At 34.2% G+C, this 15,658-nt stretch overlaps 2 protein-coding genes across 3 annotated transcripts; one reads left to right on the plus strand and one right to left on the minus strand.

Annotated features, from left to right (window-relative positions):
- Window positions 1–1,979: 1,979 nt before the first annotated feature.
- Window positions 1,980–4,162, plus strand: LOC133694234 (thioredoxin H1-like). The gene is made up of 4 exons (XM_062115720.1): window positions 1,980–2,030; window positions 2,558–2,617; window positions 3,757–3,906; window positions 4,022–4,162. The coding sequence occupies exons 1-4, from the start codon at window positions 1,980–1,982 to the stop codon at window positions 4,160–4,162; spliced, it is 402 nt and encodes a 133-aa protein (XP_061971704.1).
- Window positions 4,163–5,115: 953 nt separating this feature from the next.
- On the minus strand, window positions 5,116–11,515 carry LOC133694636 (beta-galactosidase 5-like). 2 transcript variants are annotated; one of them, XM_062116247.1, is made up of 20 exons: window positions 11,420–11,511; window positions 10,328–10,710; window positions 10,139–10,234; window positions 9,917–10,029; window positions 9,659–9,725; window positions 9,436–9,528; window positions 9,149–9,292; window positions 8,899–8,987; window positions 8,693–8,798; window positions 8,518–8,605; window positions 8,074–8,192; window positions 7,815–7,979; window positions 7,513–7,691; window positions 7,238–7,347; window positions 7,041–7,150; window positions 6,771–6,881; window positions 6,580–6,690; window positions 6,300–6,502; window positions 5,849–6,188; window positions 5,116–5,702 (listed from the first exon to the last, which is right to left on the minus strand). In XM_062116247.1, the coding sequence occupies exons 2-20, from the start codon at window positions 10,496–10,498 to the stop codon at window positions 5,556–5,558; spliced, it is 2,562 nt and encodes an 853-aa protein (XP_061972231.1). In that variant the 5' UTR covers window positions 10,499–10,710; window positions 11,420–11,511; the 3' UTR covers window positions 5,116–5,555. The 2 variants fall into 2 exon arrangements, with proteins under 2 accessions (XP_061972231.1, XP_061972230.1); XM_062116246.1 differs by having other exon boundaries at window positions 7,041–7,347; window positions 11,420–11,515.
- Between the last annotated feature and the right edge of the window lie 4,143 nt (window positions 11,516–15,658).

The following is a 15,658-nucleotide window of genomic DNA, read 5'->3' on the forward strand; positions in this document are numbered from 1 at the left end:
ACTTGTAAATTTGATTTGAACATTCTAAATACACGAAGGTCAACGCAATGGGGAAAATGAAGGTTTATCTTCCTAACACCCACCCCCTAGATCTAGAGCAGCACAACACCCATCCGAAAGTCGATTATTATTATATTATTCTGTTACGGGTCAAATGACAATAAACATTACTGACATCCTAATGTCTATATTTAAATATTTAAATATGTTCTAATTTTTTGGAGACATAAAAAAGAATTATAATTAATGTCTCCGTGGGTCCCTATATAATGGTACCGGGCTTGGATCTAGGGGTAATCAACTTGTAATAAGAACAAAAGAGAGTCATCCTTGCGTTTCCCGAGATTCTGAGAGGAAATGGCCGGAGAAGGAGAAGTGATTGTCTGCCATCAACGACTCTCTCACATGCTTGGAAATAAAATTCATCTATTGAATAATTAACTAATATTTTTGTTTAAGTAATTTAATATATATTTTATAATTAAAATATCTAGCAACTTGACATGAAAAGCTTATAGAATTAAAATTAATAATTGGTAGCATATAATGTATGATAAGTCAGGTAACTGGTAATTATGGTATTAACAGGTGGAGTCTGGTAAATCAGGTGACCGATAATTTGTACCTGCAAAAAGTCTTCTTTAATGGATGTGAAGACTTTTCGATTGTAAAGTCAGAGATTGTAAGCCTTTGACTTGAAGAATTTAAGGTGTATTTATAACTTATGAATCTTGTTATTTTATGGAAGCGAGAGGCTGAAATATAATTTCACTCGTGTGTTATTTTGAATCGTATTCCATTTAAAATAATATGTATTGGGCCAATATAAAATATCGAGGGACCTGCATGAGGTCCCAAAAAAAAAATCATTAGTGAGTATTGGGTTCGGAGCACGTGCCCGAGCTCATGGGGGTGTTGGGATTGGAGAGCGTGCCCGAGCCCATAGAGGTTTCTTGGGCTTATTTAGGGGTTTATTTTATTTGGATTCATCAATAGCCCCCAAGTTTTTGTGGTATTAATCTACAAAAACTTGTAAAAATGCCCTGTTACCATGGCGTGCTCATCAAATGTTCTTCATACGGAGAGCTCGTGTGTAGGGGTGTACACCATGTTTAAAAAAACTTCGAAGTATGTAGAGGGAAACCATGAAAGAACCCATACTTAGAAAGATTCTTAAGAGAGTGATGTAAGATATGAAAGACTTCATATTTAGAAAATTTTTCTAAGAGGTAAGGGGAAACTTATAGAGAAAAAACTCTTACTTAGAAAAATTTCTAAATGGCTGGTAGAAACCCATGAAGGATGAGTCTATACTTAGAAAATATTATAAAAGACCGAGGGGAACCCAAAGAGGGTTGTCAATGGCGACACCTATACTTAGAAAAACTTCTAAAGGGCGGAGGGGAGTGAACCTATGTCAATGGCTATACTTATATATAAAAAAAATATAAAGGACAGAGGGGATGAATCCATTGAGGGTGGTTCTATTACACCCAGAAAACCAAGTTCATCTTTTAAAGAGTGGCTGCGCTGGAGTATGTGAGGTATGTAACTTTTTAGGATGACTTGGGGGCTTGGGATCCCCTGCGAGGTCGGTAGCCTCCCTAGTGATGGCATGGTGGCTTGAGAGCCCTCCACTGAAGATATTCACCTCTAAATTTGTCTTGTGTCCTGACCTGGGAATGTCTTGGTTGCGAGCCATAAAATGACTTGAAAATATCAAAAACAAGTTTTAGAAACCGATGAACTTTTTATTAGTTTTCCATAGACGATGCCAGTTGATGAGTCCTAAAATCCAAGATGCTTAGAATAAGATTGGTGTGTTTGATAATTGGTTGATCTTTTAGTTCAAATTATTTGATTCATTCTTTATAGTCAAAATATCTAGTGACTTAATATGAAAAGCCTAGAGGGTTGGCAACTGGTAGCAGGTGATTTCTAGTAAATCAGGTGACCAATAGCTGTGATAGTAGCAGACAATGCCTAATAAGCCAATAACCAGTAACTGTGGTAATAGCAAGAGGTGTGTGGTAAGTTGTGTGACCAATAACTCTAGTAGTAGCATGTAATGCGTGGTAAGCCAGGTGATCGATAATTGTAGTAGTAGCAGATGGTGTCTGGTAAGCCAAATGACCGGTAGTTGGTACCTGCAAAAAGTTCTCTGTAATGGACGTGGAACTCTCCGATTGTAAAGTCAATAACTTTATAAAAAGAGAAAGTGTAATGATATTTTAGAGAGATAGACTATGAAAATACATATATAGAGATTGTAAACATTTGGCTTAAAGGAATCAATGTGTATTTATAAGTTATAACCCATGAATCTTGTCCTTTTGTGGAGATGAGGGACTGAATTGTAATTTTATCTTTGTGATATTTTGAGTTTATTCTATTCAAAATAATATATGTATTATGTCAATATAAAATACCGAGAAATTTATGTGGAGTTTTAAAAAAAAATTATGGTAAGAGTTGGGCTCAAAGTGAGCTGATGAGCCCATACAAGTTTTTTGAGCCTGTTTGTGAGGGTTTGATTCATTTTATTTGAATCTGTCAGCCACGCCCCGCGGAGTCTTGGAACCAGCAGCTTGAGAAGGGAAAAGGGTCTAACAAACAGGTATCGTATTTAAGTCTTTTTGTGTCTTCTCATGTTTTGTGTTTGGTTCTTTATATTTGGGTTTTTATTGTATGGTTTTTTCTATGATTAATCTCCATGAATACGGTTTCTCTCTCTCTCTCTTGACAGTATATTTTCACAATTTTAAGTAATTTGTTAATTCTTTTTGGTTGGTTCTTAACGGCCTTAGCATTATGTCTAAGAATATTGGAGGCTCCTTAATCCCAAGTTTTTTTGCGTTTTTAATTATCTTTCTATAGAATAGGATTTCTTCGCAAAATGTCTATGGGCCTCACATGGCTAATTTGATATGTTGATGTTTTTCATTAGATTCACTAGGAGGACACACTTTTTATTTTTGTTTGTGTGGTAGTACGATTAGGTGTAATTTTAAAAAATATATTGTTTTTATTTAAAAATATATTAAAAAAATTTAGTTTAAATTTAATTTTTTAATATTTTCAGATTATTTTGATGTATTGATATCAAAAATAATTTTTAAAAATAAAAAAATATTTTAATATATTTTTAAATAAAAAACACTTTAAAAAATAACTACAAACACACTATTAAACACACATTAAATCACCATAGTCAGCCATTGCAAAACCACCACCGTAATTACAAGCACGAAGTCATCAATTTTCAACCACCTACTAAATTTGGTACCATTTCCTCTCAAATCATCACAAGACCCGACCCACTAATTTCCCTCTTCAATTCTAACTCAATGATCACCGCCATTAAAATCACCATTAATTCAAATCACCTTTTAACCATACTCACTATCATGCATGGTTGTCTTTATAAATTAAGTCAACAATATTTTTTGGATTGTCAGATCTTGTTTTGAATAGAGAGGGGATGAAGAGAGAAAAGGGATGATTGTTATAAAAAGAGAGAAGAGAGGGGAATGTGAAAAGAGAAAGAAGCAGAAGGAGAAGGGGGGAGAGACAGGAAAAAAGAAAGTGGAAAAGGTCAAAAAAATCAGGGATATTTTACTGTTTTCATCAAAATTTGAATGTGTTCATCCAACATGTAAAGTGAATATTTTAAAATTACTAAGAGTTACTGTGCTCAAATGACGGGAGTATCAAAATAATTTTCCAGTTTACTGATCAAGATACATATTTTGATAGATTGTGGTGGATTTACATGGTGTGGAGTGTGGACCGTGTAAACTTGTTGCCCCAGATATTGTGGAAGAGTTAGCCTGGAAGCTGCCCAACGTCACATTCTTGAAAGTCGACGTGGATGAATTGAAGATAAAAAGAATCCACGTTACTCCTGTGTTTTACTTTATTGTTAAGATTTATGTTGAGATGTCTTGAATTTCTTGCGTATCTCCACCTAAAGTAAACCTACGATGTAGTTTTCTAATAGATATCTGCATGCCTTTTGCAGTCTGTTGCTCAGGAGTGGGATGTGCAGGCAATGCCGACCTTTATTTTCCTAAAAGATGGGGAAATTGTGGAGAAATTTACTGGTGTCAATAAAATGAAGCTGCAGTCAACTGTAGAAAAGCTTGCTATTGAGACTGCATGATGCATGGATGATACATGAATATTGGTGTCTTTCTAGTACTTCCTGTTGATTGCAGTTCTTGTGGATTTTTCAGTTTCTTTGTTAATGGATATTATATGTGTCTCTGGTGTGTTTACCTGAATTGTTTCTCTTTGTTGATCAGACATGTTTGGTGGTTAATATGAGTTCACTCACCTTCTTGAATATTGTCTACCATCCAGTATATTGTCGAACCTGCTAGTATTTTAAGTAGCTGGAGTAAACCAACTGATCAAAGAAGAAATTCTAACCAAATATCCTGGTTCTTGATATATAGCAGCAATATCACTGGCAGTCTTTGCCATGGACTCTCATTTACTTTCAAAAATCATGTTTAAGCCGATGCATTTTGCTGGAAAATTATGTTCCTATGATGGCAAGTACTCAGCCAGGTAGAGCCGATAAGTATAAACCTAAACTGGGGTTCGCATGATGTACCAAGTTTGCCGAAAGGAAGGAGCATATACATAACACTGCTGATAATGATTTTGGAAGAAGAAAGCAAACAGCGTCGACAAAGATGCTAAGGGACTCATACCCATAGTCCCATATGTAGCCGAACCACTAACAGGTCTGATAAGGTTCTCAAGACAAGCAGGAGAAAGATTTTAAAAAATAGTGAAAGAATTTTTGTAAAAAAAAAAAAAAAACCATAGAGTATTTGATTTTACATTTAAAAAAAATTGAAAATTTTTTAATTTTTTTTTGTTTCAAATTAATTTTTTTAATGATGTACTCATGTTAAAAATAAATTTTAAAAAAATAAATAAAAATATTATTTCAAAGCAAAAGTATGCAACTGAAACTGCCGATTGTTGATTGCATTCTTTATATCCAGGTTTCAATTCCCTAAATGATAGCAAAGGACATGCAGAATGCCGAAATGTTGATGTTGACTATCACGGATCATCCACAGAAGGTGCAAACAAGAGCACTTAGATAAATTGTAGACTTCGAATTTATAATCCGTGTTCTTGCATAAGAATCAGACATTATAGTGCCCATACTCACCGATATTCCTCACCTCAACAATTCTTTCTCATTCTATCAGACAATAATCTTTTATACTTTTCTGTGCAAAAATTATTTTCCAAGCCCATCTCTGGATAAAAAGGCCATGGAATGGGAATTTAGGGCACATGCCAAGCCAACATATGTGCTTTGCATAAGCACATTGTCCATCCGAAAGCTAATGGGAATATCAACTCCCACAACTACACATTGTAAATTGCAATACACCTAGCTATACGTTGTAGAATATGTAGAGATGACAGCTGACATTAGGATCTCTGGCTCCATACCTTATTGTTCTTCCTTCATAGCTTGCCAACGTGAGCAAATAATTATAATTAGATCTGAAAATTTGCTTGAGCGGTTACCTCCTTGTGTTGGGTTGAGTAGTGTCACTCACTGTTGAACAAACTGCTTCAACTGATAAGTTCTTCAACTTACTTGGACATGGGTCTGCACCGAAGTTACTGTTCGATATGGCGACCATACAACTCTCCCTTCCTATGCATTTCTGCAGAGTTCAACGGCACAAGCATTAAGTCAGTAAAAGATATTTTTATTAGTGACAGGTAGTGAAATTATGATAAAACAAAAGGAAAATGAAATAAGATATGAAGATGTATAAAAAGACAAAAGGATTCTACTAAGGAAATCTACCTTCTCTACAACCGAGTGTGAGTTTGGTGCATGGCAAGTTCCCTCCTGAAAACTTCCACAGGTTCCAGTAGGAGTGCCAAAACTCGCAAATTTTATAGCTGATATAGACTGCCCTGGTGCACACCGGAGGTGAACCTTGGCTTGGTGAAGATTTCTTTCTGATTCACCATTGCTCTCAGTATTGTAATTCTCAATTGTTGGGTGGTGCTCAAATGCATCAGCACAAACACTTGTCGTTGATCTCTTAACAAGGGATATCTTTGATGCATCACCTCCAAGTTCTTCAAATATTACCAATAAATTTTGCTTTGGCTTTAACCAGGACCTTGGAACATGATACCTGAGAAGCATACAAGTTCAATTAGCTGTGAGATGCAGTAATTACACTCTACAGCTCAGTTCTGAAGATTAAGCTGCAATCATAAAAAAATAAGCATTCAAGAAAAGATACCATCGCTGAGTTGGCTGGCCACATCCAAGTTGGCACTTTGGAGGCCTGAACGTTCCAGAGTAACCACAACTACTGCAGTCACCCTTTGCATAAGATAACCAATATCTTCCTATGCTCTGCCCATTTATCCACACCTGACCCTTTCCCATGCTGCGCATGTCCAAAGCCAATGGCTCATTTCCTCCGGGGGCATCAAAATAAGCCTGAACGTCCCAGTATGACAATCAGCCTCTTAAGTAAAATTGCTAACCACATTCAACATTTTTCCACTTATAATTACCTTGTACCACTTCAAAGGTTGCTGCCTAGTAGCTAGAGACCCCTGTATCCAATCAACAGATGAGGCTCTGTTTGGAGAGACCAAATTCATTGCCTCTCCTTTTAGACCAACCTGTTTTGACCCAACACCTTCAAGCTTACACTTCTGCCAACTATAAGATAATAATAGATACGAACTGGCACATTTCATACCTGGTAAGACCATTGCTGCCATGTCAAGTCTTTATTTCCCTGGTTAAGGCCATGGAGCATAACTGGACCAAGTATTCCTGTTTTCCATGTCTCATAATGCACCCCGACATTCTTAAACAATGCAAAAGTTTTGTAGTCAGTAAGTGGAATAAGATAACGGATTTTTTTCCTTTTTCATATTACAAGTTTTAAAATTTTAGTAGCCACAATCAGATCAAATTAATTAGCATCTATACTTGCAGTAAGTTAGAGAAGTAGAATAGAACTAACAGGTAATCCGACAGCTATGCTGAGTAGGGCAATTCTATTTGTTCCAGCACGTAGATTGACTGGTCCTGTAAAGGTGAATTCCCTGTTCTCTCTGGTCCCAAACGCTGATCCTGTAATTGTAACAGGCAAAGCACTCATCAACCAGATAATGAAATTCATATTAGTAACTACTATGAAAGTAATCTTGAAAAGCATACCTGAAAACTGCCCATTGATGAAGACATGAAGAGCATGCCCTGCTGACTCCACAGTTAGAGAAGGCCATTGTCCACCTCGAAGAAATGATTCTGATGGATTGATATTGACACTGAAAGCCACAGGGGAGTTTTAAAATGGAGCTCTCAGATATTTCAAACACATGTAATGAACTGAAGAAAATGCGTGAGAAAAATAAAGTGCTTAGGTTTCCATGAAGTTGTTATATGGTTATAGGGATTCAAAATATAAATAGATACTATTGAACTTGGCTCACCTTGTGATGTACCACAGATAGTCAGTGGTGTCTCTAGTGACATTTATCTGCTCCATGAGTCCAAGAGCTGTCATCCTTGAACTAGCCCCTAGTGAAGAAATATCTTCGTCATAAGTCTCCCAAGAAAAAAACCTAGAACCAGTTGGCAGCATTTGGACATGCGAAGTTTGAACTCCAACCTAGACCATGACAGGACAACTAGAGATCAGAAACTTGGTATTGAAGAAAATAACTTCAGGATCACTGAAGGAAGTTATTTCATACTTGAACGAGATTGCAACTAGAACCTAAACTTTGCTTACCTTGGCAGTGTTAAACACAACATTCCTGCAATCAGGAAGGATGCTAATGGACCAAGGAGGCAAAACATAGTGCATGTTATTGAACATCACTCTAGCAGCAGACTGTGTGTGGTAGTTGGCAAGAAAAGCTGAACAGCTCCTCTTCCCTGAAGAGAATACATGAGCCTGCAAAACGACCATTATCATGAATTTTCAATAGCAAGCTTAACATAATAACTGTCCAACTAGGGGAAAGAGACAAATTGGTCAGAAGGCAGACCTGCTGATAGGTTCCTAACAAAGTAATTGTGGGATCTGAAGAGACTAATTCATGCTCGCATAGCTTAATAGCTCTGTGAAGCTCTTTTAGATGACCATATTTAGGTTCCCTGATCAAACCTAAACCAGTAAATGGTTAGCTGCGGATCTTTAATTTTGAAACACATAGAATGATATAACAAAACGCAACACATTCCTTAAAATTCTTGTGAAAAGTGGAAGAAAAGTCAGTACAGAGTTTGAGTTTCGGAAATAATATTCATGTTAGGAGTCGAAAATTATTTCAAGAAATTCTAGAACTTAACTAGCCTATTTCATGAATAATTCTTCAATTATTAGTGAATTGTCATTTAAAAGTTGTGGCTAGGCATGGCTAAATTGTAGTTTTTCACTTAAAGAGTCAAGATATTTTTTGTTAGGACAAGAACAAATCCACAGAACTTACCATATTCATCTATTGGTGCATCATAGTCATAACTAGTTGTAATGAATGGACCTCCAGCAGAGCGTCCAAAATTTGTTCCTCCATGGTACTGTAACAATACACAATGCATAGGCCATAAGCTTGGAACGACAAGTTTTTTATTAAATTATGAGCTGAGTCATTCGAGGTACCCTACCATGTAGTAGTTAACAAATGAGCCACCCTTTTGAATGAATCGAGCAACTGCAAATGCTAAATCTTGAACTGGTCTGTGGTGAAATGCGCCGCCAAACTCTGTAAACCTTTTTATTCAGTTCAGAAAAAAAAAAGAGGGGGGGATCAGAGGACTAAATTTGCACTGAGAAAGTCAACTTCAACTCTACTGCTTGCAGTAACATTTACCAGCCACTCCAAGCCTCAGTCCACATCGTTGGCTTGTAAGGTTTGTTGGGAGAAAAAGCATCACAGTAAAAACCATTACATGTATTTATCTATTGCCAGGATTCAAACATAACAAAGTCAAATTCACCATTCAAGAAAGGTTTTAAATTGGAAACTGCAGATAACAAAAATAGTAAATGCAGCTCACAAATTAATTATGGGACAGTTGAGGTAACTAGGCTTGGTAAGTGGAAAGATTAAGATAGCTTACCACCGGGTCTGGGGCATCATCTTCCTTGCACATCACCCAAGGAACTCCAGTATTCAATCCAACAGCCATTTGTGCAGCCCAATTAATGTATGAATGACCAGCAGCCCCAAAAGCCCTACTCTCTGGTCCGTACTCATTCTCAATCTACACAAATGGATATGAAAAGAATAAAACATATGTATATATATAAAAGTAAAGCAAATTACTTCACAGCTGAAGCCTCACTTTTACTGGTTTAGAAACAATACATATCTAAAATGACAAAATTCACCGATAAGATCACATACTTGAGAGAAAATAATGGGGCCTCCTTGTGATTGAAATAACCTTTCATGTTTCATCATCTGCACAATCTTCTGGGTGAATCCTTGCATTGCAGCCTTCAAAACCAAAGGGAAAGAAAGTCAAGCCACATTAACCACCTAACTTTTCCAGTTATTTGTTTTAATTCTCTTTCTTTTTCTTGAGGAAAGGGTTTAGAAAACGCAGAGCAGGTAAAATAGGAAAAACCTTGAAAGGCCCATTGTCTGTTCTGAAGCTGATACCAGGAACATACTTCAACCAAACAGGAAATCCCCTGTGCATTTACAAGAGAGAGAGAATCAAATCAAACTAAAGCATTCATTTTTACCAGGTTAATAAGCAAATACTACCCCAACCACAGAAAGAATAAGAAAGCAAAACCAAGAGGAAGAAGGGATATAATCATGAATGGATGGAACAGAAGTTAAAAGAACAAGAATATAAAAGAGCAAAAATTCCAAGTACCCAAAATTCCATTCTGCACAGACATAAGGTCCAATGCGGAGATGAACATATAGCCCCCCTTTCTGCACTGTCTTAATGAACCGTACCAGATCAAATCTACCTTCAAAATTATACTACAAAAACCAAAAAGTTTCCTTTTTGAGTAACCACATAAGCTCAGAAAGACATGGATTATAAAATTTCAAGTGCCAAAAGGTAGAGTGGAGATCCAAGAGAGAGTACATTGCCAGGAGAAGGCTCATGAACATTCCAAAAAACATAAGTGTCGATAACATCCAAGCCTCCATCTTTTGCCTTCTGTACAAGATCTTCCCACATCTACAGAAACAAAACAAACCCCATTTTTACACAACAGACAAAATGTGATAAGATATACACAAAACCAAGAAAATGGGAAAGAAAAGTGTATACATCAGGGGTGCTTCTTGGATAGTGAATGGAGCCAGAGATAAGGATTCTCCTTTGTCCATCGATGATAATAGCTTTCTTATCATAGGTCACAGTGCAGTGGATCAGCTTAGAACCAACAATCAAGACCATCAAGAAGAGGGTTAAGAACTTGGAAACTGAACTAGTTCCCATTTCCTTTTGTGGAGGGAAAGTTTGAAAAAAAATAAGAGAAAATGTGAGCAGAAACAGAGATTTAAAACATAAGCTTATGATATGACGCTTCTCTGATCTGCTACTCTACTAACACTACCCACCATTTAAGTACTTTAGCCCTCTGCCTCCACCGTCCACACCACTTAAGTCTCTGTCTCTTTTGCTAGCTTTATATAATGACTGCCTGTTTCCTACATGAAAAGGAGTTTAATTTTTTATTCGAAAAATGCAAATTTGAATTAACTTTAAAATAGAGTGTCCCCAGACCATAAGGATAGTTGGCTAAAATGGTCCGAGCAATCTAAAGGAAAAAGAAAAAAAGAAGTGTCATGAAAATGCAAGGACATGGTGGAGAATGAAGACATCTCCTTATTTTTCTTTTCCATAATTTAAGTAGAAACAACGTATTTTTACCATTGCTTTCACAATCACTATATATCTCATGTGCGCTGGTATTAAATGTTTTCCTTTTATACCAAGGGCATATGTATGATATTGTTTGTCATGTACGATATTCCTATCATATATCTATAAATACTATATCATATCAAATATTATCAAAATATATTTTATTTATAGAAAACAAAATGGTACAACCTTTGTCCACAATAACTTTAATGTTATTATTCAATCAAGTTAGCCTGAAAAACTTACAACTACTCTTAATTTTCAAGTGAAGCTTCTCTAACATCTTTTGAAATATCATATTCTCGTAACTACCACTATTTATTATTAATTTGCAAACCTTATTAGTTATAATATATAAAGTGAAATATATTAAAAATTTATTTTAATATATTTTTAAATAAAAACATTTTAAAACCACTAACTATTACACTCCTAAACAACACTTAAAAATAAAAGATACGCTATGAAGGATGAACTTTTGGCAGCACTTACAATTCGCCGTCACAACCTGGCCCGTGATGGAGGACTATCGGAGGGGTACCATTTCGTGTTTCACAGGCTTTTTCATTGCTTTACCGGTGGGGATAGGATAGGTAGAAGCAAACACATTCTTATAGACCGATAGGATTGGCCGCTGTCATCGCTCGTCAGTCATCATTCCATGCTCTCTGGTCAGCCCTGCCCTGGCCCATTGGGGCATAATACGATAGCCTTCTCAATTATCACTATAATAAACAAAGGCTTATTTCTTCATCACATGGTTTTGGTTATCATCCTCCTCCCGATTTGTTCTACGCGTTGCCTCTTGTCTCCCGATGCCAGCTGGGTGGATTCATTATGGCTCTGTACACATTTCGAGAGCTTCTCCGAGAGCAACACTCACAGTTTATCATAATGTTAAATGGCTAAATGCCAAGACGAGGGGGAAAAAAAGTTATCTTGTTAACATTATTATTAATTATTAACATTAACAATATACTAAAACAAGTGGGGGGATGTACTCTGGCAATTAATAATATTTCCCCCCAGTGTGTTGGGGTGGCTCTACTAAAAAATATATATATTTTTTTTAATTTTATTTTAAATATTAGATTTATTTTTTATTGGGTTATCCATTATCGTAACATGAATTACAATTCTGACAGGTTAATCTAGTAGATTAAAGTTTTTTCTCTTTATTTAATTTTTTTTTTCAATTCCATCATTTAATATTGAGTTAATTAAAAATTAGACTTCATGATTTGTTTTATTTGTTTTCTATTAGGTTATTTTGGTTTCATGACCTGAGAATAATACTTAACGCGTTAACCCGAGTTTGCTCGGGTTTTTTTTAATTGAATTTTTTTTCTAATTTTATCATTTAATATTGGATGGGTTGAGAATTGAACTTTTTAATATGTTTTGATTTTTTTTTCTATAGGGACATCTTAGTCTTATGATCAGAGTATCGGGTTTTGGTATTTTAACCCCGGTTAAATCAAGTCGTTTTTTTTTCAAGAGGTTATCTCGGTTTCATGTCCTTCAACATTGGATTTGTATTGAGTTGTTCATGTCTTATGACTCGGGTTGCAGATTTGACAGGTTAATCTAGTTGACTCGGTTGTTTTTTTATTCACTTTTCTTCTTAATTTCATCATTTAATATTGTATTTTATTGAGAATCAGACTTTATAGTTTATTTCAATTTGATTTCACAAGGTTATATCGACCTTATAATCCAATAACAGTGCTTAACATGTAACATATATTGACTTGACTTGTTTTTTGTGTTATTCTTTGAATTAAGATTTTTACAAATTTCATTGTTCAACATAAAATCCGACATGATCGATTGAAAATTAAGTTTCATAGTTTGTTTTAATTTGCTACCTATATGGTTATCTTGACCTCATGACAGAGTTGTGGATTTGACAAGTTAAATCAAGTTATTTTTTTATATAAATTTATTTCGGTCTCATAACTCGGGTCATGGATTTGACGAATTGACTTGGATCGTTTTTATTTATTTTAAATTAATTTTTTTTAGTCTCATCCTTCAACACATGACTGATTGCAAATTGAACTTTTTAATTTATTTTAATTTTTTATGAGATTATTATAGTCTCATGACACGAGTTAAAAATTTAATAGGTTAAATCAAGTTGGTTTTATAAATTTTTTTAATTAATTTTTTTTCAAAACTGAATTAATTAAAAATTAAACTTGAGGCTACAGAGATCACTTATTGGACATGGGCTGGTCATCACTTGGCACCACGTGGTGTGTCTTTATGCTACTGGCCCTGGATGCCTGCTTTTGTTTGTACAACGATAGTATTATTTTCAGGCAACCACCACAACTTGATGGGAGATGGCTCGAAAGAGGCAAAGGGTGAGAGCCCTAGCTAGCAATCATCGAAGGGATGGGACTGACTATTACTAAAAAACGCAGGGAAGTAATTAAATATTCATCTGAAAAATATTAAATTGATTGTAATTATTGTTTATCAAGTCCACAGGTGGCTTGCTGGTTGGATCTCGGTGACCAAATCCAGGCCCACGTGCATCACCGTTACTAGTGGAGAATTTTAATACCCTCCGACTCATTTCTCCTCTTGTCTTCCACAAATATTCAAAAGCAAAGCAAGGAAGGTTTGCAAATGGAAGTAACCCAACCCTTCGACAGCGGACCCTTGCTCGAATTTAGATAGCTTAAATAAATTAGCCCATCGAACGAGGTCACTGATTATCCATTGCTTGGCCACGATTATTTACACACCTCGAATTAGTTATTAGCCGAGTAATTACACCATTTGGATTTAAAAGATGGCAGTGTTAAAGAGGGTTTTTTTTAAAAAAAAAATTAGATTAATTTTATTAAATAGTAATATTTTCTGTATTAATACGATTGTACTGCAATGGTTAAACATATTATGTTATTTTAGAAAAGCTTCAATAATAATTATTAAACCTGGATTAATCTAATAAATCTATCTATATCCAAAACCAGGCCGGATTTTATAAAAAATAAAGGGAGTTAAACCAATAAAAAATCTTAATTGATTCATAACCCAGTTAGTTTGATCAAAACTTATTTTTTTAAAAAATAGTTTTTTAAAAAATATTGTTGCTTTTATTTTTTTCTTTAAAAGATAGATATACTCAACTAATTCATTACGTAGATCTTATATCATGTCAACCCCTTTATCTAGTTTAGTGATTATGTTTTCAATCAAAATGCATCACATTTAAGAGGCACATGGTGGCATCTGAGGTTGTGATGCAGAATTTTTTTTAAAATAATTTTTTGTTTGGAAAATACATTAAAATATATATATTTTATTTTTAAAATTAATATATAAAAATCATTAAAAAATACTAAAAAATATCAATTTAATATTTTTTTCAAGTAGAAAACATATAAAAACACGAGTAGCAAATGTGTCTAATACCCTCTTCAGATTATGTTATGTAAAAATATAATATGCTAAAAAGACTATAAAGAAAATGAAAGAAACACCATAAATTTTCGTATCCGATTTTTCTGCTTCGTTCAATAATGATATTCAATTTGGATTTAACGTTCATAGTCAGCATCGTTGTTGCTTTATTTCGTGTTGCTCTTGTACTTCTATTTAAAGATCACGCATTTAATGACTGCCGTTTGATCTTGCGAGGGGCAAGTAAATAGTCGTCGTCATTCTTTCAATGATCGTCCATGGAGCCCTTGTATTAATAGGGTTTCTGTTGGTGGTAGCAGAGCCTCGTGAAGTCCTCTACCTTTTCCTTTTCTTTTTCACTCTTCTTTTTCTTGATTGGGAAATATTTTAAAGGAGATATGGAGTTTCTGCCCTTTTCACTTGCAATAATATTATTGTTGTCTAGGTTACGCTTTGTTTTATGTTTTTTTTTTAAATATTTTTTAATTAAAAAAATAAATTTTTAAATCAATATATTAAAATCATAAATATATATACATGTATAATATTTTTTAAATAAAAAATTGTTAGAAAAAAACTTTAAAAAACATGTTAAATCACTTTAGCAAGCACACCCTCTCTTTTCACCCAACTTTGTCTTGCTACGTGTTGGTTAAATAACTGAAGTTGCGTTTGAAGATTTAGGGTATTTGAGAACGTAGAAAATATTATTTTTTGGAGTGTTTTTTATTTATGAATATATTAAAATAATATATTTTTTTATTTTTTAAAAAATTATTTTTAACATTGACATATAAAAACAATAAAAAATATTTTTAAATAAAAAAATTAAAATTTTAAAATTAAAACACAGTTAAATCACATTAAAAAAAGTCACCTAATCGATTTTTTCTTCCACCCAGGGTATGTACTAGCAGCTACTAGAAGGTAGCTAGCGAGTTCTATTAATGTGAATTTAGAGTCCCTTTAATATAATTTATAAAAATTATGTTTTACATTTTGAGTTGTAATTTAAAACTTATCTATCATAAGTAATTTATAATAAAAATAAGGTAAATTGACTTTATAAGAAATAGTATAAATTATAAGTTAGAAGTTAAGAATTTAACTTTTAGAGTAAAATCTGGACTCAGATTTATAACTAAATATATTTATAATTTTTAATTTAAACCAAAATTATAGCAAGAATAACCCAATTAGTTGATAAGTGATATTTATTTACTATCACCATCCAGGTTTTGGATCTTATATGATGTCAAAAGAAAAGGAAAAAAAAGATTAGAATTAAAGTTTTCAATTATTAGCCTCTCCTTT

The sequence above is a fragment of the Populus nigra genome, chromosome 5 (genome assembly GCF_951802175.1).
Source record: "Populus nigra chromosome 5, ddPopNigr1.1, whole genome shotgun sequence".
Lineage (NCBI taxonomy): Eukaryota > Viridiplantae > Streptophyta > Magnoliopsida > Malpighiales > Salicaceae > Populus > Populus nigra.